Raw genomic sequence first — 26,568 nt, forward strand, 5'->3', positions numbered from 1 at the left:
GGGGGGGAAGGAGCGCCTCAGGCCTGGCCCGATCGACCCCTGCAAAGGAAGAAGGCGAGCTCTCCCTGCCTGTCCCACCCCCTCACTCTTTCCCTCCCTCACCCTCTCTCTCTCCCTGCCCCTGTCTCTCCCTGCTTTACTCTCTCTCCCTCCCTCCCCTCTCCTCACCCCTCTCCCTCCCCCTGTCTCTCCCTCCTTTCCGGTACCAGAACGGAGTCAGTCCGACATCGGGAGGCCGGGTGTCCATCGCTCCAAAGCGAGCCCGGGGTTCCTCATCCTTAACGCGGCGGGCCTTTGGACCCGGTTGGCCGGGCGGCAGACGAACGCCTTTCGCTGCGGTGGGGGGAGAGAGAGATGCCGCCGCTCACCTGCTCGCTTCCCTCTTCCCCCGGGCTTTCGGGCTGCGCGGGGAAGAGAGAGTGAGATGCCGCCGCTCACCTGCTCGCTTCCCTCTTCCCCCGGGCTTTCGGGCTGCGCGGGGGAGAGAGAGAGAGAGACTGGGGGGGGGGGGGAGTGAGACGCCGCCGGTTGCTGGGGTAACCCTCCTCCCTCCCCCCCTGAGCGGCTACAGGCTGTGAGAGAGGCCTGGGCCCGGTTGCCGGGGTAACCCTCCTCCCCCGCCCTCCTGAACGGCTACAGGCTGTGAGAGAGGCCCGGGCCCGGTTACCGGGGAAAACCTTCTTCCCCCCACCCCCGCCCTCCTGAGGGGCTACAGGCTGAGAGAGAGGCCCAGGCCCGGTTGCCGGGAAAATCGTTCCCCACCTCAACTCGCTCCCAAAATCCCCTCCACACACACACAAAGTGGGAAAAATAAATCAAGAGTTAGGAATCAAGATGGCTGCCACTCACCTCAGCTCAGAAGGATTAGGCCCGCCCACACATGCAATGAAACGCCCCCCGTGACGCACCGATTGGTCAACCATCAGGTCACTCAACGCTAATGAGCGGAATGTTGCTGTTTTTTGAACCTTTTTTGTATACTGTCTGAACAATTTTTGTCTGACCAAAAAGTAAATACACCTATTAGAGTCCCCTAATGATAAGCTTTCTTTTGATATAACATATGTGTAGGTACGCTCTATAACTTTTGATTGTATAGCCGGACAGACAGAAAGTCCAACCATTTTATATATATAGATAGATGCTGGACTGGGGAAAGAGAATGCACTGGCTGCTATGGGCCAGGAGACAGTAGAGCCTGATCAGGCTAGGATCAAAACTTGGTTCGCTCATTTTCAGCCAAGTAGTCACAGACAAAACTCAGCAGGTTCACATGACAATCAATCTGCTCCTTTAAAACAAACAATTTTATCATGCTTCCTGTCCTGTGGCTCTATCTCTCCCCTCAACATAGTATACACCTGTCTTTCAGTCCTTTCTGCTCCAGAAGGTGAAGGCTGACCTTCCAGTGGGCCAGGTGCCCTTCAATCTGCTGCTGCTCTGTTTAGAATTCATCCTGGCGTAAAGCAGAACTGCTCTTTCAAAGACATTGATGGGGACACAGTATTGTAGACTGCAACGGCAGTAAACAATTTAAAAGCTGCTTGCTGTACATTGTGTATATAGCTGTACTGTAATGCAGGGATCTGTCTTGGCACTGTAATGCTGATACTAACCAGGCCTCGGGATTTACTCCGCTGAGCAGTACTGCACTTATGTTGGATGATATTTGACAAGTTGGTGGTGATCTTGAAACAGAAAATTCAATCCAATCACAGTTCAGAACAGCACAAATATGTTTGTTGAATGGGTTACAAGCAGATTTGGCACCAATTGGAAAAGTGTATAATCTCTCACTGTAAAGCTCTATTATGAGAAAAACATGTGTTAACCCACATGCAATTACAGAGAAGCACCGCTGTGAAAGGACAGAAATATTGAAAGCTTTATCACCTCATCATTAAATGTAGAAGAATCCTCGTGCCACATCTACAGACGGACATGGTCAGTGCGTATCTTATACAATACTGAGCCAGACTGATGAATGAGACAAGAACCATCCCCAGCCTGCCTTGCCCTGCGGTACAGTAAGTGCGTGACACTCGCACCCTTCTGTGGCAGTCACAGTACAACTCGCTCTGCTAGACTCAGGGTTGGCAACTCTGGTTGGATTTATTCCTGGAGATTTCATCACATAACCTCCTGCTTCCACCTGTCCCACCCAGTTAAACAGCCTTTTTTCCCATCTCCAATATATTTATAATAACTAATAAACAAAACTGTTCAAAGAAAATGAATAAAGCACAATTATTTTAATGCAACTATAATTTTTCTCCTGGGTTGCTCGCAGTAGCGTCCAGGAGATTATTCTTTAATTTGTGGAGACTCCAGAACATTCCTGGAGGATTGGAAACCATAGCCAGACTCCGGCATAGTGTGCTCGCCCACAAGCAGATTGCTTGCTGAGTAATGAGTACTTTCAGCAGCTTTTCTCTGTTAATATCAGGCTGCCGACAGAGTCACTTTAGTAGCTTAGTGTTTGGACACAATAATGAGAAAGCAGAGTACTCCACCTGGCAGTGACGTCCCACCCCTCCAACACAGTCACCACTTGCTCTCAGAACACAGACGTCACCAGGAAGCGAGTGCTTTAAGCTCCATCTTGCACTGGAGCTCTTAACTCTTTCAGAATTGAGTGACCTTTCCACCTTCCAAACAATTAACTTACTTTTCACAAGATCACCAGAATAATTCAAATGAGGATGGTCATTTGGCCCATCGATGTTCATCCATCCAAAAAGACTTAAAATCCCCTCATTACAACGACATTTATTCTTCATTGATTCCAGGGATTTTGATCCATGAGTCCATTCCATGTTCTAATACCTCTCTGTAAAGAGCAACTTCCTGATATCAGTCCTAAATTTGCCTTTTGATCCTGTATCCCGTTTGTCCTATTCTCGCAATTTAATTTACAGTCATTTTCAGGATTTACACTTTCAATCGCCTTGAAGGAAGGGATCATTCAGAATATTAATTATATTGAGCTCATCTACCGTTTCATCCTCATTTACATCTTTTATGGTTCTCACCGCTTCTCCGACAGCCCTCTCACTCTAAGTACCGAATGAATTTCTTTCATTTATGTTCTTATATTTTATGTCTACAGCTCTGCGTTTTTTCAATCTCCGACAGCCTTAACATGTTTTTGAACGTTTTTATATTCATCTTAGTGAATCCCTTCCCCTTTCTTCCATGCAGGATTTGTAAAGGTTGTTTCTCCTCGCTATTTAGTCTAGCTTTGCTGATCCCAGGCAAATATTTATTCTGCAGACTCGGCATTACATCTTTAAAGCTGTTCTACATATCTTGTTAAACACCAGCAGTACCCCGGCACACACTTGAAACTGCTAGATTTTGGTTCTGACAACCAAAGCCTAAATTACGAACATACACAATGGATGGGCAGGAAAAGATCAGCTGGTCCACCAAATTATCTGGATTTAGGTGAGTGAGGTGCATCTCTATGTGGAGAGTGTGTGCAATTTGTATTACACGGATAGAAGCTCTATCGGTGGTGATTTCTCAGTAGTTTGGTGTGGAGACTCTTAAACGTGGTGATGAGCTTCCAGGCATGTCAAACAAGAGGAAAAGAGCTCTGACCTGATGGCACTCAGTGAGTTCAGTGCTTCAATGTACAAGCTGGTACATGTTACAGAATAGCACAGCACATTAGAAAAATAATGTTCAAGAAATTTTTCTGAGATATACTGAGATGCTTTTAAGTTGCAGAAGCCGGTGAACCCTGCAACAACTATCACCACCTGCATTTATAAAGCACCTTTAATGTAAGGATCAAGGGGCTTCGCAAATAACCATTTGGAAAACAGATGCTGAGCCAAGAAAGGAGAAATTTAAAAAGATTGGTCAAAGAGGTGGGTGTTGAGGACCAGAGAAGGCAAGGTGAAGAGGTTCAGAGAGAGAGCTGCTTGTTTCCACCCAGTATGAGTTGTCAGCACTAGATAAATCATAGCTGTGACCTCTTCAGTCGTGAGATCGAGCGGTGAGCTCTTAAGTTGTGAGCTGCACACCAAAACCATCCATGTGTGGCATAAACATAAACCCCATTAAAAGCAGCCAGCTGTGCCCAGCCTGTCCTGTGCTTAAATCTAAGTTTGTTGCCCCATTCCTGCTGATGCAGCTGCTCTGAGTAACACATTTTTTTAAGTCATTTTGATCAAGTGACCTCTCCTGGTAACTAGAGAGAGAAGTGAACAACAGCGTGAAGCCAGGGAGCAGTGCTCGGTATATGTGTTTGAGTACATCTGGCGAAGCTCTGTCTTATCCAATTTCACAACATTGCGAACAAGCAGAGAAAACAGAGCAAAATAAAATGGAAAAACTGCAAATGTTAAAAATCTGATCAAAGGTCACATGGCCAAAACGTCAGAATCTGTCTTTCGCTGACTGACCTGCTGGTGGTATTTCTAACATTTTCCGTTTTTATTTTAGTGAAAACAGATTCCCATTGACAATGCTGTGAAAACAGAATCAACTCTATAATCCTTCAATGCAGTATAAAAAATATTAGTGAATTATTAAAATAAATTCTATTCTTCTGTTACATCTTTGTTCCTCTTTTCCCTCTCTTTTTTTCTCCCTTTTCCTTTTCTCCTCTCTGTTCACTTGGCTGTGGGATTTGTGATTAGTGAAAGAAACTTGAGACAGAGAACAAGGGAAAGCAACAGAATATGAAAGGACAGCTATCGCAGCATCCACAGCACTAGAGAACGGCCTCTATTAAAGCTATAAACTATATTTCATGTCATTTTAATAGAGGCCTTTAACTGCTGGGGTAGCTCTACAGTCATCACAAACCTAGTGAGAAAATAGACAAATCTATAAGATGAGGATTTGATGTTTGTCAGTGGACCTGCAGGAGTGAGGTTTTAAAGGCCAACATTGCTTTTGGTTGGATGATGTTACATGTTGCACCACAAGATTACTTGGTTCAAAGCTTTGGTAGCTGCAAAAAAAAAATACACAAATAAACCACTGATTTTGCTGTGTGGCATTATCGAAGATCTGTCACTAACTCACTCATTGTCTCGGAGACACAGACTCACCACTCTGAGGTTGGCTTCTTGCAGTTTCCTGGCTCTCTCCTCCAACCGTTTGGCTATGTTTGCCAGCTCGGCATTCTTCCGTTTCAGTCTCTTCACTTTCTCCTCAGTCTCTGGAGAGCTGCTTTTCCGCTGAACAAAGAAACACATTTTAGGACCATTGCTTTCTACCCTGCTACCCTCCCAGTCACAAGTAGAAGGTAATCAAAGCTGAGGATCACCTACAGCACTCTGACCCTCTGGCAGCCAGCAGGAGGTGCTCCTAATCTGCTGAACAGGTGCAAATGACAACAGATTGAACAATGACATTAATGGGAACCTGTGCAGTGTCACATTGGCATCAGGTGTAAGCTCACATACCAAGGAGGAAGAGACACAAAAAGGGAATAGAGAGAAGAGGGACATAGACTGAGAGAGAAAGTTAAAGAGAGGTAGGGAGAGAGAAGGAGAGAGCAAAGTGAGAAGTAGAGAGGGGGAGAGAAAGATAAAAGAGAAGGGGAGATTAGAGGAGAAGATGGGTGAGAGAGAAGAGGCATAGAGAGGAGAGAAGGAGTTGTGAGGAGAAGTTACCAGAGACATAAGGTTAAGTGGTGACAAAAGAGACTCCTGTGTAAAATGGACACTTTGCCCTTACCAGTAAAGTGTTCTCCTCTCTAAGTGTTATGCATGTGCGCTCCAACTCCCTGACAGCTTTCAGCAGCTCTGTGTTGCGTCTCACGAGTGATCCATAACTGGTACCATTCTGCAAAAATAAACAGAGTGCATTTAGTTTTGGAGAAACAGCTTCCTGGAAGACCAAAGATGAACTGACTGATTTGGGAGACTGAAACATGAACATCTTTTGATAAATGTGCAGTTTGGAACTTATAGTACAAGTACACTGAGCGATGTGGAGATAAATACTAGAATTGTATATAACTGGACAAAAGAACAATCAATCACTTGTGTTTAATTCACAAAGGCATTTATTGTAACTACATGACTTACAATCATTCTCATACTGGGCCCCTAACCAGTTTACAGCAAACCTTACAGCAACCTGGCAAAAGGCCATTTTCCCAGCAAGCCCATATATTGTTGTTTACTATCAGTTCCATCTTCCTTTCTTCTCTTCAGATCTATCCCCTCCATCTCCAGAAAAACATGAGTGCCTCTGGAACCCATTTACATTACTTGCAAGTGCATGGGATGTATGTTCCCTTTTACTGAGGACACGCTGAGGTTGATGGGATATGCAGCTTTTCAGCAAATAAAAATGACAACAAGTTGTTGTTAAGGCTTCAACCTCATGGAAACAATAAGGCCGTTTGAACAACCAAAACTTTGGCCATGACAACCCAAGGGCAACTTAACTTAAAAAGTCTCAATTCACTTAGTTTGTAGAATGAAAACTCGTCAGTTTGCTTCACTTATCCTTACATAAAGGATCCCATCCGTTAACTCCACAGGATTCCTCCTGCCACACAATGTAATGTCACATTGTCATTATCCTCGCCAGTGCTTTATGCCATTGAGCTCAGACATTTAGGAGGGCGTATACCAGGCTTGACACTACCCCAGTTATATCAGGAACCAGACATCTGATCAAAGGTGGCTTCATCGTACACATTAGACACTGGGCGGCAGTAGAAGCAAGAGAGTACAATTAATGGGATGCAAGGTCTCCCCTGGGTAATGCTTCAAATGTTACAAAAATTAACAGACAAATACTAAACCCTTTCAAAAATTCATATTTGTGTGATAAACGCAGACAACTGCATCATATTCTCACCATTCTTATAGCTTAAGAAATCCTGGCAAAACACTTGTGTATGAGGGGTACAGAGGAAATAACTGACCCGACTACATGGATAATCACAGCCACAAGGGGTACACAGGAAATCACTGACATGTTCGAGCACACAGATAATCACTGACATGTGGGGCACACAGGTAATCACTGACATGTGGGGCACACAGGTAAGCATGGACATGTGGGGCACACAGGTAATCACTGACATGTGGGGCACACATGTAATTACTGACATGTAGGGGCACATGTAATCACTGACATGTAGGGACACACGTAATCACTGACATGTAGGGACACGTAATCACTGACATGTAGGGACACGTAATCACTGACATGTAGGGACACATGTAATCACTGACATGCAGGGCCACATGTAATCACTGACATGCAGGGCACACGTAATCACGGACATGTGGGGCATACAGGTAATCACGGACATGTGGGGCACACATGTAATTACTGACATGTAGGGCACACAGATAATCACTGACATGTGGGGCACACATAGTCACTGACATGTGAGAGGCACATGGGAAATTACTGGCACGAATGGTATAGACAGGTAATAACAGATATGTGACGGTCCATAGAGAATCAATGATGTGAGGGCACACATGTAATCACTGATACATAATGAATACACAGATACCTGAGGGTACACAGAGAATCACTGATACATAAGGGATACACAGATAATTACTGATACCCGAGGCCTGAGGATACATGGTGAATCCCTGATAGACGAGGGGTGCATAGAAAATCATGGACACTTAGTGTACACATTAAATCATTCACACATGAGGAAACACTGGTAATTACTGACAAGTAAGGACGCACAGATAATTAAGCATGTATAATGAGTACATATGTAATTAACTCATGAGGGTACACAAGTAATCAGGGTTACTGACAGTTACATGGACTTTAATGCAGCCTATTTATGGGGGGAGAACTTGACATACTTAGAGCTAATACTTCAAAACTAAATGGTCAGATTTTAGATTAATTTTGCAGTTGATCACCCAGTACTTCTGCATCAGATTGTAATGGCGCTCTCAGAATAACAGTGAAAGTGCAGGAAATATTTGTAATGATACTCTAAGCTGCAGGGAGGGTTCTTTCAGAGAGAGGAGAGGGAGTTGTTCTGTTTCTGCTGATTCAGATCACAGCTCAGCTCCAGTAAAGGGTTAACGACTGCACTGCAGTGTTTCAGGCATCTGTCAAACTGTTTTATTAACTACAATTTATTTAACACACAACACAATTTATTCGCTCCATTGTTGGGCCATTTTCACAGCAAGTGCTGACAGCTGCCCCTCGATCTATCACTGCAGTACACAGAGGTTAGTCTGACACAAGCAGCTCTTCCTGGCCACCTCCAGAGACCATTCAAAGACCATTTGTTCAGATAATTACACAGCTCTGAACTTAATAAACAAGCACTAAAGACAACGTGAACTTTAAAGACAAAAGATGATGATGACAACAACAACAACTTGCATTTATATAGCACCTTTAACGTAGTAAAACATCCCAAGACGCTGCACAGGAGTATTAGAAGACAAAAATTTGACACCAAGCCACATAAGGAGAAATTAGGGCAGATGACCAAAAGCTTGGGCAAAGAGGTGGGTTTTAAGGGGTGTCTTAAAGGAGGAAAGAGCGGTAGTGAGGCAGAGAGGTTTAGGCAGGGAATTCCAGAGCTTAGGGCCTAGACAGCTGAAGGCACGACCACCGATGGTTGAGCGATTATATTCAGGGATGCTCAAGAGGGCAGAATTAGAGGAGCGCAGATATCTCGGGGGGACAGTAAACAAACCTTAAACAACCCTCTCCATAGCCCCAGCCCTATAACACATTCACTCTCTGCAGAGAGACAAACACAAAATAATCATCTCCAACCACAATACTGTAGCACTCTCACTCTGCAGTTAGACAGAACTTTCTAACAGAATCTGAACCAAATCAACTTGGTGTTACAGGCTGCTGTGGGAACCTGTGAGCCAGTGGGTAACAGAATGCACATTCTGTCACACTATTCTCATCAAACTTCCAATGATGCCGACTTGGAATCACAAGTACATAACTCAGAGATATCAAAAGATTTTTGTACAACTCATCCTTGTATGTAATTCCTGTGAGGAACCTGGGATGGGATCTCTTATCTGAACCGTATATTGCTTGTACAGTTGGTATAAGCTACCCGAGTGGTCCAGACCATGACTACAGACTGCATCGAAGCACACCAAACTCAACAATTGCTGCCAGAAAAAGTTGCAATTCCTGTAAGGCACACAATTTTAAATTAAAGCAAAAATCCAGGTTATATAGAATCATCTAAAGCCTATGCAACATCCAGGCAGTTGGAAGTATCTGCACAGAACGTAAACTAACTGGATTTTATTTCTGTGCTATCTCAGCCCTGCCTGTCAATCACATCTTTCTGTAGGCTGATGTTATTTTAGATTTGCTTTGCTTCACTGAAATGTACCCTCCGTGTGTGCAGGGATATGAAAAGTTCCCTCAGTATATGGATGGAGATAAAATTTACCCTCAATGGATGCAGGGAGGTGAAATGTACCCTCAGTATTTGAGGTGAAATGTACCCTCAGTGTTTGAGGTGAAATGTACCCTCAGTGTTTGAGGTGAAATGTACCCTCAGTGTTTGAGGTGAAATGTACCCTCAGTGTTTGAGGTGAAATGTACCCTCAGTGTTTGAGGTGAAATGTACCCTCAGTGTTTGAGGTGAAATGTACCCTCAGTGTTTGAGGTGAAATGTACCCTCAGTGTTTGAGGTGAAATGTACCCTCAGTGTTTGAGGTGAAATGTACCCTCAGTATTTGAGGTGAAATGTACCCTCAGTATTTGAGGTGAAATGTACCCTCAGTGTTTGAGGTGAAATGTACCCTCAGTATTTGAGGTGAAATGTACCCTCAGTATTTGAGGTGAAATGTACCCTCAGTGTTTGAGGTGAAATGTACCCTCAGTATTTGAGGTGAAATGTACCCTCAGTATTTGAGGTGAAATGTACCCTCAGTGTTTGAGGTGAAATGTACGCTCAGTGTTTCAGGTGAAATGTACCCTCAGTGTTTGGACGGAGATGAAAAGTGTTCTTGGTAATTTAATTGCATTAACACCCTGTTTAAGAAATGAGCTGAGGCCACACATTGTGGACATATTATGGAATTTCTGTTATTTATTCATGTATGTTTTTAATCCTTCAAAAAATATAGCAAGGAAATGTTGGCACCATGATCCAAAGCAAATAGAAAAGTCACGAAACCCTGGCAAACTCACTAACCAAGTACATTAAGAGTAGCCGCTGTAACTTAACAGTTCGCCTGGCTGATCTGTCTCCTGGTATGGTACACATCACCTCATGGCTCCAGTCATAGCCTCTCACACAACAAATCTATAAACTGACTTTATTCTGAGAAAAACAAACAGCCACAAATGGATTAATTGTATAACCCGACTGTGAGCAGGAGAGTGTCACTGTGGCTCCACAGTAAGCATGTACAGTAACTAGCACAGGGTATGAGGGAGGAGGGAGCCAGTCAGTATTAGATGAAAAAATGTAGGTTAAAGCTACCCAGGAGGCAGTTTGCTTAAATCTAAAGATAGGTTTGTGCAGGTGAAAGAATTGGAGCAACTGCAGCAATCAGTCACTGCAGCTCCCGGTCTAACAGAGCGACAAATAAACTATCGCTCCGTAGCACAGCCCCTCAGTAACAGTGAAACCATATAAACGTCATCTGTAACACAGAGGAAATGTATAAACAGAAATAAAAACTGAAAATGCTGGAAACACTCAAGTCAGGCAGCATATGGGGAAAGAGAATTCTCTCTCCACGGACGTTGCCTGACCTGCTGAGTGTTTCCAGCATTTTCTGTTTTTATATCAGATTTCCAGCAGCCACAGTATTTTGCTTTTGTTTAACAGTATGAACAGTCTCTCTTATTCTCATCGATGTACTACAAGTGAGGGTTGTACCTGTAGAATTTGGCAGTAAAGCCGTTTTGCGGACAACCAGTCAGACGCCAAGAGCCCAGCTCCATGTGGACAGACTCTGTGCGTCTGTCTCATGCTGCAAGGATCCGCAAGAGCTACTGTTCCATGATCAGCCCTACCCACAAAAGAGTCATGTGTCGGGAGATGTTAGAATGATGTTGTACAGTCTTTGGGCAGTTTTTACCCTCAGGACCTGGAAAACGTGACAATCTGGAGTTTCCAACATCAACTGAGTGCAGCAGGTGTCTGCCCTTTGCAGCTGAAGCTCTGAGACATCTCCGAGTCCCATGCAATCATGTCTGACAAACCATCTGAGCCTAGTTCATTAACCTTTCCTGCTCCAGCTCTCACTGTCCATGCTGCTTTCAAATTATGTCCACAACTGCAGCTAGCATTCAAAGTCATGGACAGGCTCAGAGTTCAACACATTCATCCAACATCATTAACTGTTGCCCTGCTCTACTGATTAACCAATATGCTTTTTGCCAGATTTAATCTGAGACTAGGGACCTCAAATAGTGCCATATGAAGCAGCGTCCAGGAAGGTTGGACACCATGCCTACATACTGTGTCATGAAACTAGTTCATTGCTAACCCCTCCACCACATGCAGTCAGCAAATTGGCAGCTCAAAATAGCTGCAACCAAGAAAGGATGCTGATAACTTCATAAAGGTTCGATTGTAGCCCTCATCAGTACATCGAACTGTAAATTTCAGTGGTTTATTGCTGTCCCTTTCAAATGAGGAACAGCGGGGCGCAGGAAAAAATTCCAATGCCTCATGTTGGAAAGTATAGAGCCCAGCTCTATTCGGGCTAACTCTCCAGCACCCAGTCTCTGCATACGAGGTTCACTGGGCACTGAGAACTTTAAAACAGTGATTTTCAAAAAGAAATGGTCAGCGGTGAAGCTTAACCAAGCAGGACTCCAAACCATAGTCTCTGCTGAAATATCTGGAACAACTTCTATTTATATAGTACTTCTCACATAAATAATGTCCCAAAGCACTTTGCACAATACTGGAAGACATCAAGCAGGAGATGGGAGAGAAACTGTAGGAATTGAGTGAAGGTACAGTTCAAGGGGTAGGTTTTGAGCAGGATTAAAGGTACGGCGAGGGGGAAGAGAGACAACAAGGTGGAGAGGTTTAGAAACAGAGTTCCAGAAGGCAAGGACATAATGGCTGATGACATAATGACATAGAGGCAGGGGGCACAGTAAGCTCAAGAAATGTTGAATACCAGATCAAGTTACTGCTCTCAATTCACTGGAAAACGGTTTCCACAAAAATCAGATTAGATTTTTTCAAGTGCGGTCACATTTGGTTTTAACTGCTTCTGATTCTCTGCAGTAAGTCAGCTTGTCTACAGTAGTCAGGATACACCAGGGTACAACATAGGACTTGTGGTACACTGCAGCACCCAGGATGCACTGGGGGAATCAGGGTATACGGTGGTACCCATGGTCCTCTGGGGGTCAGCATACATTACAATACCCAGGGTGCACTATGGCAGCTAATCGGATGGGTAAATCGACTCATATCTACCAAATTAAGCTGTCTAAGAGAGCAACAATAAAATAAAGGGAGTGCTGCACATTGTGGGTCCCATAACAATGTGGGTTTGCACAAAAATTATGCCATTAAATAACTGGTAGGTTAGTTAAACTATTCCTCTATTCACGTCTCTGTTCGTTTCTAGTAAGCTTGTCATGTCAGTAGTACAGTATGCCACTATTAATAACACAGATTCAGTGCCGCACAGTGCGTGGTATTATAAACGCTGACATTTAGCTACCAACTACTGAGAGGTATCAATCACATCTTCAATTACCAAATGGGTACTGAGTGGGGCAAACAATGCATAGTTACAGGAGCAACTAAACAATCTCTCTGAATTACTGTTCTTAGCCCAGTACAAATGAAACAGCTTCTATTTGTGTGGCGTGTGCAAGGTCACACACAGCACCTCTATTGAGGAAGGGTCAGGACTTTAAACGGAACCAATTTTAATGAGGACTCTTAGGATGCAATATTTGCAAACAGCTTGATTCAGGACTGGCAAAACAGTTCTAAAATATATTCATGGTGTAATTTGTTGTGAAGGGGTGCCTATGCTGTCACTGAAATCTCCGTGAAGTGTAACAGTGGGTTTCTGAAATTTTCATAATGTATCCATTTGAACTGTAAAAAAACCCAGCAATACAATTCTGCATTCTTTCTTTTCAAACTTGAGTTGAATTGAGTTGTATAAAGGTTATCTTTGTTGTCAGGTGCCAGTCTCTGTAGACCTCCTGTGTTCCAGTGTGTAATACAGACCCAAATGCAGAGCAATGCAGCCATACGGGACCACCTTCGCATGGTTAGCTTCCAGAACAGGATCCAAGAGCAGGTCTTTAGACCCCTATTTCTAGGAGTCGACGGTGTCGTTAATTCCCTGTCAGTCAGGCTCTTTATACTTTGCTATGGAGTTGATGGCAGCAGAACCACATGTCTATTGTTGCTTTTTGTCTGCCATTAGAAAAGTATCTTGAATCCTTGTGACACAACAACATCGCAGTGCACAGTACAGGGGTACAAATTATCAGTGTACAGTACAGAGATGCACAATGTTAGCGTATAATACAGGTGTACAAATTATTGGTGCACAATACAGGGATGCGCAATACTTGCCCACACTTCAGGGGTACATAATACTATGTATAATATAGGGGTACAGTCTAGGGGTGCATAATACTGACACACAGTATAGTGGTGTAGTACAAGGATGCGCAAAACTAGTGCACAGTACAGGGGTACACAATACCAGTGTGCACCACAGGGTTACAAATTATTACTGTACAGTATAGGCTTGCAGATTACTGCAGCATAGGAGCACACAATACTGGTGCGCAGTATGAGGATGCACCTAACTGGTGTGCAGTACAGGAGTAAATTACTGGTGCATAATACAGCGATATACAGTATGGACCACAGTACAAGGGTGCATAATACTAGTGTGCAATATAAGGGTGAACATACTAGTGTACGGTATAGGGGTGCATAATACTAGCATGCAGTATAGGGTTATATAATGCTGGTATGCAGTATGAGTGCATAGTACTGGTGCAGAGCACAGATATGCTTCACTCTAATGCATAATGCAGGGTAACACAGTATAGATGTGCAGTGCATTATTTATGGCATCCCAACAACAAAATCTTGACAATCCCTAATGAAATTCTGCCGGCCCTGGTTTTCATACACTGGCACTTGGTGCAGACCCAGGCTCAAAGTCAGTCACGCACACGCTCCAGCAGGAAATGCAGTTCTCTGTGGTGCCTTCGGAAATTGAATAATAAGGGCTTGGCACGCTGCACAGCTCACCTCAGGATAGGTACCGAAGCACTACATTTTGAATCATTTTATTATATTGCACTACAGTCTGGTTGAGCAGGGAAGGTTATGCAGCTCTGTGCACCCAACGGCTTTAGGCATCTAACCTGGTGGGGGAAGAGTGTTGTGATGATTGCTCCAATTACAAGGCAACTCAACTCAAATGGTTTCCATTTTGCATTGTAGTTTTAAAAACACAGTCCAATGCATCACAGCAGCGTGTACATTTCACCCTCTTCCCCTTTCCTGACTGAGCTTATGCTCGATGTGAAGTCAGAGCAAGCTTTGCTCCGCCTCAAAGTTTGCAGTTTATTGGAATAGAATAATGATGGAGATGGTGTTAAGGCCCATATAATATACTGATTTCCCCACAGTTTGGACAACACCACACTCCAACCCCAGCATGACCTGTTGAAAACTAAAACACACTGTCAGCCTCTGGAATTCCTGGGATGATTAACGGCTGGTGTGATGTGCTCTGCCCCCAAAGTCCGAAGGACCGATCTATGATCAGACCACCTGAACCACACAGCAACTAAGTCACTTTCCACTGGAAACATGACTAAAAATCCAATCCAGTCCCCGTGACAAAACAATTACTAACTCTCAGAAAGAATCTTCTTCTTCTTAGGCAGTCCCTCGGAACCGAGGATGACTTGCTTCCACATTAAAAATGAGTTCTCAGGTGACTGATGAGTCCAATGCAGGACCTACAGTCTCTGCCACAGGTGGGGCAGACGGTGGTTGAAGGGGCGGGTGGGCGCGGTGCTTGGAATGACGTGCACTCCTTCCACTGTTTGCGCTTGGCTTCCGCTTGCTCCCGGCAAAGAGACTCAAGGTGTTCAGCGCCTTCCCGGATGCTTCTCCTCCACTTTGTGCGGTCTTGGACCAGGGATTCCCAGGTGTCGGTGGGGATGTTGCACTTTTTCAAGGAGGCTTTGAGGGTGTCCTTGAAGCATTTCCTTTGCCCACCTGGGGCTCTCTTGCCATGTTGGAGCTCCGAGTAGAGCGCTTGTTTTGGGAGTCTCGTATCGGGCATGCGGATGATGTGGCCCGTCCATCGGAGCTGATCGAGCGTGATCAAAGCTTTGATGCTGGGGATGTTGGCCTGAGCAAGAACACTAACGTTGGTGCGCCTATCCTGCCAATGGATTGGCAGGATCTTGTGGAGGCAGTGTCGGTGGTACTTCTCCAGTGCTTTGAGGTGCCTGCTGTACATGGTCCATGTTTCTGAAGCATACAGAAGGGCGGGTATCACTTCTGCTCTGTAGACCATGAGCTTGGTGCTGGGTTTGAGGTCCTGGTCTTTAAACACTCTCTTCCTCAGGCGACCGAAGGCTGCACTGGCACACTGAAGGCGGTGTTGGACTTCGTCATCGACGGCTGCCCTTGTTGACAGTAGGCTCCCGAGGTATGGAAAATGGTCCATGTTGTCCAAGGCCTTGTCATGGATTTTGATAGTCGGGGAGCAGTACTGTGTGGCGGGGCAGGTTGGTAGAGGACCTTTGTCTTACCGATGTTTAGTGTAAGGCCCGTGCTCTTGTACGCTTCGGTGAAGGCGTTGACGATGGTTTGGAGTTCGACCTCCGAGTGTGCGCAGACGCAAGCGTCGTCTGTATACTGTAATTCGATGACAGAGGATGAGATGACCTTTAATCTGGACCTGAGGTGACGGAGGTTGAACAGTTTCCCGTTTGTTCTGTAGATTAGCTCCACTCCAGCGGGGAGCTTACTGAGGGTGAGATGAAGCATTGCAGCCAGGAAGATCGAGAAGAGCGTTAGTGCGATGAATCAGCCTTGCTTGGCCCCGGTCCATACGTGAATTGGGTCTGTGGTGGATCCGTTGGATCATGGCTTGCATGTCGTCGTGAAGCAAGCGGAGGATGGCAGCCGAATTTGAGGAGGACACTCCATAATCCCTGATAATTATGGAGTGTCCCAGAAAGAATACTATCCCTTCACTGAGAGTAGAAAGAATATCTACACAGAACATTAGGGACCAGGAAGCATCATGTGCGTGCAGACACCTCTTTTCTCATGATGACTCCACAATTGATTTTCCTACAATGCCTGTACAGTCACCTCTGGTGTGTCCTAGGGCTCCATCTTTGGATCCTCTTATTCATGATCTGCATGCTACCCTTTGGCAGGATCAACCAGAGTTTAACTTCCACGTGTACATTGAGGATGTCCAACTCTACCTCTCAGCCCCCACCACAAGCTCCAGGGCTATCTTTGTACTATAGTATTTGACTGCCTGTCCTGGATGAGCTAGCAAAACTGAAGCCATTCTCACCAACATCTACATGCCTTTAGTGACTCCTTGACTGTCCAGTCTGAACCAAGTGACGTACAACCTTGGTGCTCTGATCAACCATGAGCTGACCTTTCTATCTTATATCTAGACTATTGCCATGACTGCTTTTCTCCTCCAGAACATTGTCCATTTGATCTCCTCTACTACTGAAATCATTATCCTGTATTTACTGCCTCCAGAATCAATTTCTCAAACACTCACATTTCTGGCCTCCCTATCTCTACCCTTCATAAACTTCAGCTGATCTAGAACCCTGTGATCATGTCCTCTCCTTCATGAAGTCTCACACACCCACCACGTTCACCTCACCGAGCTCCACTGGCTTTCTGTCCCCCAGTGAATCAACATCAAGCTCCTCATTATCGCTTTGAAATCTCTTCATGGCCTCATCATATCAGATCTTGATAATCTTCGCCAGTCTATATCCTAGTCCACACCCTTAATTGCTTTTACTCTGAATTACTGCCAGTCCCTGGCCCCTCCGCTCCACGATTGGAGGCCAATCTTTCAGCCACTACATCCTCTTTGTATCAAGCACAGTCACATAACTCTAAGTATGGTCCCACTGGTTAAGAGTGCACAGGGGCAGGTCGTTTAAGATTAAACATTGGAGATTAAGCACTAAATGGCCAGTAGGCAGATAACAGTTAATGCAAAAGTTTGGCATTCTTGCAATAAGCTTTGAGTGTGAGAAGCAGCAGGGGAGAGGGTGCATGCACCAGTACCATCCAGGGCCTTCAATGCTGCAACATATCCACTTGATCACTCCCCATTCCTTTAATAGAGAGATATGCTACACACTAATTTTAACCTCTTGATTGACACAAAACTATATATAGATCGGGATACAATACCGTAGAGACGACCCCAACTCGCACTTACACAGCTTACATTGTGTGGCTCTTGCACGTGGGCCACTGTAGGAATGAGCTGTTTAATCGAGCAAACACAATGAGCTGAATATGCTAAATCAACACAAAATGCTGATATGCCCAGAACATAGCAGAGAATTAACTCTTTTATCTTTGCTTCCATAAGTGGAACACTATCCCATTGCACACTGACAGGAACAGCAAATCAGTAACAAAAACGTAAAATGCTGGAAATACAAGTTAACTTTTCAGGTATAACCCTTCAAATGCAGTACATCACTGTGATGACTGGATATGTAAATTTGACCAGCAAAGAGAGGGGCTCCATATCACTAAAAGCTGGATAATGTACTGTAAAACTGAACAATCTCATGCAGCTTATAACACCATCTGAGCCCCAGACTGTTCCTGAAAGAACTTCATCGCACAAGAGAGATATTACTCTGTGACTCTAAAGGGCTGGAGAACTGAACACTGTATAGAGCATATTTCAGACACCCCCGACAGGGCACGTTACACACAAAATTACAGAAGGAGGCCATTCAACCATTGTATTTATGCCCATGCTCACTCCCTACTGGAGTGATCCTCTCAAATCCAAATTCCCTGCTCTTTCCTGAACCCTTTAATATATTTATTCAGCTGATTGGCTTAGCTGCAATATCCACTTATGGTAAATGGCTTCCATATTTTAACAATCCTTTATGTGAAAAGTTCCTTCTAACCTGCCCCTTTATACTTCTGGTAACAATCCTGAGATTATACCCCTTGTTTCCTATTTATTAATCCGTGGAAAGAAATCTTTCACTACTTACTCTCAAACCAATCCATAATTTTTGACAACTTCTATTAGAATCCCCTCTTAACCATCTCTGCTTCAGTGATAAAGGCCTTGTTTTTTCAAGACTCATCAGAACTATATCCTTTCATCCCTGGGATCATTCAACTGTGGCCTCACCAATGTCTTGTGCAGATTCATCATCGTCTCTGCTTCCATCTGCAATCCTGCTTTTAATGATCTGTATATCTGTGTTCCTCCTTTCCAATGAGAATTTTACCATTTAGGATCGATATGTAGAAGTACATAACACTGAAACAGGCTGTTTGGCCCAGTCAGTGTTGGCGTTTACTCTGCATGTGTGCAAATAGTTATAACCACATTTGCCTGCTTTGTTCCCAAAGCCCTTCATCCCCTTTTCCTTCGTCTATATATCCAACCTAATCTTGAAATTTGACATAGTTTCTGTCTCAACGCTAAGCCTGAAAGTGAATTCTATAGCCGTACAACTCTCCATGTAAAGAAGTTTCTCGCGCTTTATTCTGAATCTCTTGCATTTAATCTTGAATAAATGGCCCCTTGTTCTAGACCCCTCAACCTTTGGAAACAATCCGCTTCTATAAGTCCTGTCCCATCCTTTCATCTGATCATATCACCCTGTAAATGTACATTGTTCCTAAAATGAACCGCTTCACATCTATGTGCAATGTACCCCAAAGAAACGCATCATCCTCCCATGTCTGCCCCAGCCTGTTGCTGATCAGGTACTCCTCTCCCTATACCTGTTGTACCTCCCTCCTTTGTTCCTAGTTGGTCAGGAAGTCCCATTCCTCCTGGTTCCCCTCCAATCATGATTGTAATTGGCCAGCCCATCCCCTCTTCCCCAGTACTTTCAGGGTGTCTGCCCTAAGTTGTAGACTGCAAGTGAACTGTACTTTCAAGGAAAACAGCAGAAATGTTTAACATATGCTATGACAGTGCTGTTGCCCCTTCAATAACTGATTACACTATTGATACTCATCCTCATTAACCAGCCCATTTCCTAGTGTTCCACAGGCAGCTCTAAGCTTTTCAAAAAATCAAAAAAGAAAAAGTGAGTAGTGTGTCCTACTCACTTCAATCAAAGGGCCAGAAAATCCTGGAAACAGGGAGTTCACTGGGGATTGGATGGCGAAAGCAGAAAAGTAGGACACAAGTACAAAATTAGCAAATCTCAATTGAAACAAGAAATTAGAAAATACCACCACAGCCCACGGAGTGGATACAAGGAACAAAAAACACGTAATGCTGCATCAATTAACGTGATTAAAATGAGTAAGATTCAGACAAATATCTGTTATAAGGATATAGAAAGCAATCAAACATGCTATGGAACCTGACCATGTCTGTGCTTGGAATAATAATGCAGACTGCAACCAAGCAGAGCTGAACATTGTAACTTCAAAGACTGGAGTATTCATTCCATTACTCTCAAGGTTAGAGAGGAAATTCACAGAGCTTCATTTAAGTTTTAACTTGTGGTTGGTTACCTTCCTCGGAGATAGCAGGACACAAAACCAATAGGCAGATGCACACACAGTATTTTCTGAAGCCAATTTTTTCCTTCCCCTCTCACTGAATTGTGCGGAGCAGAATTCCATGTGGCCCAGCAGCACCTCTCATACCTCACCAAATTGGTCAATCTTCATTATGTGAGCCTCCTCAGGGAAAACAGGGATAGCAGCTGAGCCTGCTCCCATCTGCATTCACACACCTTACGATAAAAGTCACTGGATAGTGATCAGGAGCGGGAAGTCTGATGATTTCCCCCCTTCCTACACCTGTGAACACCACGGCCAACTGAATATGGACAGAGGTGTCACACAAAGCTGCACTTGGAAGTACAGCTTCACAGGGGGCTGTGAGAATAAAATACACAACAGCCCAGGAAAATGCAGCACCCGGCGCTATGAGTAGGGGCAGGAGAATAACCGCATCAATACACAAGTAACACAGATCTGTGTTTATTTATAGTCATATCTCAGAACAGCAGCTGTGGGTAAAGCAGTCCATAGATGTAATCTTACTTGTAAAGATATAAATATATTCAGAAGGTGGCATTTGAAGGATGTTAATGCTGGCTTGGGCGACGCTGGCCTGAATGGTGTTGGTGCAAGCAATGCTGGCACGGACTGAGAAGTTTTAGTCGGCTCAGGTCCAGATAAACCTTACCTGGCAACTTGGTTAAAACCCCATCTGGTCAGAATCACATCTCCACCCATGGCGCTGCACATTTATCTGTTTTCAAAGTTCATAAAATTGTGTAAAATGAGCTCCCCAAGGGCAGAACCCCTCTAACATTCCACGACAAGCTCCCTTCGCTGCACCTGACTTTATGCAGGACAAAAAAACAAAACTATAACCAGCTGCCCTGGAATATATTCTCAACAATTTCCAACACAACTTTATTTAAAAATAAATCACATTTGGATCGGTGACAATCTGTGATTGTGTCATGTTACAACTCTGTGAATGGGCACAGTGATAAACCGAGAGAGGAGTTAAACACTATCTGTGAAAAACTGAAGCAGCATCTAAAAAAAAACGAAGAATGCGAGTCTCAAACCATCCGTGATTCTCACTGCCTCCAACCTTGTGGAATCACAGTATCTCGACAGCTCTTTTGTTTACAATGTACAGTCTGTGATTGCACAGGAAGCGCTGATATTTGAGTCTGAGATCACAGTAAACTGGGCCAATCTGTTAATGGGCAAATTGACAGAAGATCAGTGGGAGGTGTTCAAAAAAGAATTTAATGTGATACAGAACCAGTTTATACCCCTAAGGGGCAAGAGTTCTACTTGCCAAAAAAAAGCCTTGGATGACAAAAGAGGTAGGGACAACATAAAACTAAAAGAAAAAGCATACAAAAATGCAAAAAATAGCACAGATCCTGGTGACTGGGAAAGATACAAAGAACAACAAAAGGTGACAAAACAAATAGTACAAGCTACAAAAAGGGAATATGAAAAGAAATTTGCAAGGGATATCAAATTCAACAAAAGTTTTTTTACAATTATATTAAGAAAAAGAGGGCAGTCAGGAGCAATCTAGCCCCTTGAAAACTGATAACGGTGATATCGTCAATGAAAATAAGGAAATGGTGGATATGTTGAATAATTACTTTACATCAGTATTTACAGTAGAGAAAGAGGATAGCAAGGAAACTAATATTGAATCAGGGATGGGGGTCTCACCAAAATTAACATAAGCAAAATAGCAGTAATGAAGAAAATAATGGCACTAAAGAGTGACAAACTGCCAGGACCAGATGGTTTCCATCCCAGGGTTTTAAAGGAAGTTGGTGAGTACATTGCAGATGCCCTAACTATAATCTTCCAAAGTTCTCTTGATTCAGGAACCATTCATTTAGATTGAAAAATTGCTATTTAAGAAAGGTGAGAGAGGGAAACTAGAGAATTACAGATCAGTTAGCCTAACATCTGTTGTCGGGAAATTACTAGAGTCTATAATTAAGGATACAGTGACTGAACACCTTGAAAATTTTCAGCTGATCAGAGAGAGCCAGCATGGATTTGTAAAGGGTAGGTCATGCCTGATGAACCCGATTGAATTTTTTGAGGAGGTGTCTAAAGTAGTGGACAGGGGAAAGTCTATGGATGTTATTTATATAGACTTTCAGAAGGCATTCGATAAAGTCCCTCATAAGAGGCTGTTAGCTAAAGTTGAAGCTCATGGAATTGAAGGCAATTTATTGACCTGGTTAGGAAATTGGTTGAGTGTCAGGAGACAGAGAGTAGGAATAATGGGCAGGTACTCTAATTGGCAGGATGTGACTAGTAGTGCCTACAGGGATCTGTGTTGGGGCTCAACTATTTATTAACGACTTAAGTGATGGGATAGAAAGCCACATATCCAAGTTTGGCGATGACACAATGTTAGGCGGGCATTGTAAGCAGTGTAAATGGGAGCATAAAATTACAAAGAGATATTGGCCCGTATTTTCTGATCAGAGGCTTCCTGCGTGTGGAGGCCTCCGATCTGGAAAGAATCTACACCCTTACCTGAGGGTTCCAGAGGTCCAGACATTTCCGCTCCTGGGCCTCTGCTCTACGAAATGCGCAAGGCCTAGGTATCCCAGGAGTGCATCCCTGGGATCACGTGGGCCGTGGGGAACCAATGAAAGAAGGGAATCCCCCTTTATATTTTTGACAGGTCTCTCAGCTTAGACATGGCAAAAGTATGAATGGGGATCACTCAAAAAACACATCAAAACATCAAATAATTTTTTTTTAAATCACATTTTTAAAATTAATTAAAATTACATTAAATTAAATATTTTTAAAAATATTAAACTTTTTTACGGGGCTAAAAATAAACTTACCTTTATTTTAAAGTATTTTAAAATTATAAATGAGTGAAAAATTTTTTTTTTTTTTTTTTTTTAAACTCTTATGCTGGTAAAAGCAGGCCTTATGCCTGCTTTTACCAGGCGTAAGATTTTTAAGGGATTACAGCGGGCAGAAGTTCTGCAGAAAGCATAACTCTCCACCCGCGGAGACCCTTCTCCAGGGCAGGCGGATGATCTGTCAAGAGGATTCTTGACAGATTGGAAGTGCCGGTTTTTAGCGCATGCACTTCGCATGCCTGAAACCGGCATTTGCGAGGCCCCTACGAGTTACACACCCGTAGGGATCAGAAAATATGGGCCATTAATAGATTAAATGAATGGGTAAAACTGACAAATGGATTTCAATATAAATAAGTGTGAGGTCATCCTATTTGGACATAAAAAGGATAGATCAGAGTACTTTCTAAATGTGAAAAGCTAGAAACAGAGGAGGTCCAAAGAGACCTAAGGGTCCATGTACGTGGATTGTTAAAATGTCATGGACTGGTACGGAAAATAATCAAAAAGCCGAGTGGAATGCTGGCCTTTATATCTAGAGGGCTAGAATACAAGGGGGTAGAAGTTATGCTACAGCTATACAAAGTCCTGGTTAGACCACACCTGGAGCACTGTGAGCAGTTCTGGGCACCACACCTTAGGAAGGATATATTGGCCTTGGAGGGAGCGCAGCGTAGATTTACCAGAATGATACCCGGACTCCAAGGGCTAAATTACGAGGAGCGATTACACAAACTAGGTTTGTATTCCCTGGAATTCAGAAGGTTAAGGGGTGAGTTGATCAAAGTTTTCAAGATATATGGGGAACTGATAGGGTAGATAGAGGGAAACTACTTCCACTGGTCGGGGAGTCCAGGACTAGGGGACAGAGCCTAAAAGTTAGTGCCAGTACTTTCAGGAGCGAAGTTAGAAAACACTTTTACACACAAAGGGTGGTAGGAGTTTGGAACTCTCTTCCGCCAGCGTCAGTTGATACTAGGGCAATTGTTAATTTAAAATCTGAGATTGATAGATTTTTGTTATCCAAAGGTATTAAGGGATACGGGGCAAATGGAGTTAGGTCACAGATCAGCCATGATCTCATTGAATGGTGGAACAGGCTCGAGGGGCTAAATGGCCTACTCCTGTTCCTATGTTCCAAAGGATGGTGCTGATGCGTGAGTCTGAGACTGCACAAGGCAGATGGTGAGACACCATCAGACAACATCTTGTGTGCATGGTTTTTCTTTATTAATGAACATGAGGCTCTTGTATTTTTGTTGGCCTTTCTAATTTATTTGTTCCAAGGGAAAGGATCAGTATTAAAAGGTTGAAAGGCTTTAATTAATTATTTTCTCACATCTGATAATCATAACACTAGAACTCGAGTGTAATTCGAGACTGGGGATTTGTTTTCTGGAAGCTATTTGTCATTTCCTAAAGGCAGCCGTGCTACATATTGCACAGTTAGCGTGTGTAGAAATGAGAGCGATAAATTTCGCCCACACATGCTTCTGTTTCCATTCTAGGAACATTTTCAAATGTATCACAACATAATCCTGAATAATGCTCCCCCTTCTAATTTGCATGGCTCAGTGAGCTTATCCACTGAGTACCCGAGCCATATAGATCAAGGTGGTCTGAAATTCCATCCTTGGTCTGTGCTGAGTGAGCTGATCTTAGCCAGCGCAGCCATGGGGGCGCTGAAACTGGCCTCAGTGTCCTTGGACTAGGAAGGGGAAATAATCCAGAATTCTTAGTCCTGATCATTATCCAGCAACTCCTGCAGGAAGGACGTGTGTCTGTGTGGAGTTCAGGTGATGACAGGATAGGGTTGCGAAGGGGTGGAAAGTTTCTGGGAAATTTCCAGATATTTTCCACAGGAAGTTTAGCTTGGGAATTTTGCCCAAAAAAGCACATGCTAGCATAATATTGGTTTTTTTTGTATTTCTTTCATTTTTTTTCCCCCACAGGTCTTCTCTTAAAATTACTAACAGAGATGGAATCTTAATTATTAAGGAATTTCTTAATCAATATACGTTTATCTTCTTACTTGGCTTGTTTTAATAATTGCAAGTTTTGTGTGTGACTGAACAAATGTGTCCTGATTGGTTGGATGAGTGGATGAGCGATTAGCTCCCTCTATTGGTGATGTAGCGTCTTGCGTGCACAGATCATGCTTCCATCACATGGAGCATCAGGAAAAATTTACTCACCCTGTTGCAATCGTGCTGATCGACCGCAGTTCGACACAGAGACGAATGCCCTTTATTTCTCTGCATAGAACAATGCCACGTTTACCGTCGGATGCGTGGAAGCATTTTATCCCAGGCATTAAAGATGGAAAGCTGTGTACATGTGCAAACACTGTACAAAGCCATATGTAAAGAATGCCACAAAGATGCAGCAGCATTTATCCAAATGCAACAACTTCACTCAAAGCTCACAGCAGTCAGCCCAGAGTTCCTCTACTCCCATTCAAGAAGATGATGGTTCACATTCAGCATCAGGCTCCTTATCATCAGCAACTCCTGGCCCACTTGGAAGGTTCTTTGATACAATGGATAACCATAGCAAGAAGAATGCAGATGAGTGCCTTGCTCGAGCTGTATATGTGACAGGCTCACCCCTCATGCTCGCAGCCAGTGTGTACTGGAAGAGATTTTTCAATGTTTTCGCCCTGCATACTGTCCTCCCACCAGACATGCTTTGTCTACTTATTTGCTGGAGGCTGAGTATAACAGAGTCCAAGGAAAGCTCAAAGAAATGATAGAGATGGCAGACTGTGTTGCAGTTATCTCAGATGGGTGGTCAAATGTACGCGGGGAGGGCATCATAAACTACATCGTCTCCACTCCTCTCCCAGTGTTCTTCAAGAAAACAGACACGAAGAACAGACACACAGGCTGAAAGCAATCATCAACGGTCTTGGATCACAAAAGGTCTTTGCAGTAGTTACTGACAATGCTGCGAATATGAAGGCTGCTTGGGCTCAAGTGGAGGAGGCCTACCCTCATATTACATCTATTGGGTGCACAGCTCATGGGCTCAACCTGCTCCTCAAGGACATCATGGGTTTGAGAACCATGGAAACACTGTACAAGAGAGCCAAGCAAGTTGTTAAGTATGTCAGGGGAAAACAGGTAGTTGCAGCAACCTACAACTCCAAGCAAACGACAAAGAACAAGAACACCACACTGAAGCTGCCCAGCAACATTAGATGGGGTGGCGTTGTCATAATGTACAACAGCCTTCTGGAGGGTAAGGAGTCGCTGCAAGAAATGGCAATATCCCAGTCTGGGGATATGGAAACCACCATCAAGAAAATACTGCTGGATGATGTGTTTTGGGAGAGAGTGGTTAGCAGCCTTAAACTACTCTCACCAGTAGCATCTGCAATTGCTCAGATTGAAGGAGATGACGCTGTCTTATCAGATGTTCTCAGGCTTTTTGCTGATTTAAGAGAACAAATCAGCATTGCCCTACCCACATCCCTGCTGCTCAAAGCAGAGGAGAAGGCAATTGTTCAATTCATACAGACGTGTCAAGAATTTTGTGCCAAGCCGATTCATGCTGCAGCGTACATGCTGGACCCAAAGCATGTTGGGAGACCAATACTTTCTGGAGAACAGATCAACAGCGCTTACAGTGTGATTTCTACCCTCTCACGCCACCTCAATCTGGACGTGGGCAAAGTTCTGGGAAGTCTGGCAAAGTTCTCTACCAAGCAAGGTCTTTGGAATGGGGACGGGATATGGGAATCATGCAAGCATATCAGTGCACATACCTGGTGGAAGGGGCTTTGTGCATCTGAGGCCCTGTCACCCATTGCATCGGTGATACTCCAAATCCCACCTTCATCAGCGGCCTCTGAACGAAACTGGTCACTTTTTGGGAATACGCATACAAAGGTGCGCAACAGGCTGACTAACGAGAGAGTGGAGAAACTGGTGGCTATCCGGGCGAACCTATAAC

The 26,568-nt window shown here is 43.9% G+C and overlaps 1 protein-coding gene across 12 annotated transcripts in view; it reads right to left on the reverse strand.

Annotated features, from left to right (window-relative positions):
• Nucleotides 1-26,568, reverse strand: part of tspoap1 (TSPO associated protein 1) — a 333,678-nt gene that overhangs the window by 169,943 nt on the left and 137,167 nt on the right. For all 12 annotated transcript variants that reach the window (XM_085964438.1, XM_085964437.1, XM_085964436.1 and 9 more), the window contains 2 exons: nucleotides 5,698-5,805; nucleotides 5,067-5,195 (listed from right to left, as the gene is read on the reverse strand). In XM_085964438.1, the coding sequence (XP_085820564.1) occupies nucleotides 5,067-5,195; nucleotides 5,698-5,805 (237 nt within the window). The remainder of the gene's footprint in view (nucleotides 1-5,066; nucleotides 5,196-5,697; nucleotides 5,806-26,568) is intronic.

The sequence above is a fragment of the Somniosus microcephalus genome, chromosome 22 (genome assembly GCF_052327205.1).
Source record: "Somniosus microcephalus isolate GS21.2 chromosome 22, FLI_Smic_1.0, whole genome shotgun sequence".
NCBI lineage: Eukaryota > Metazoa > Chordata > Chondrichthyes > Squaliformes > Somniosidae > Somniosus > Somniosus microcephalus.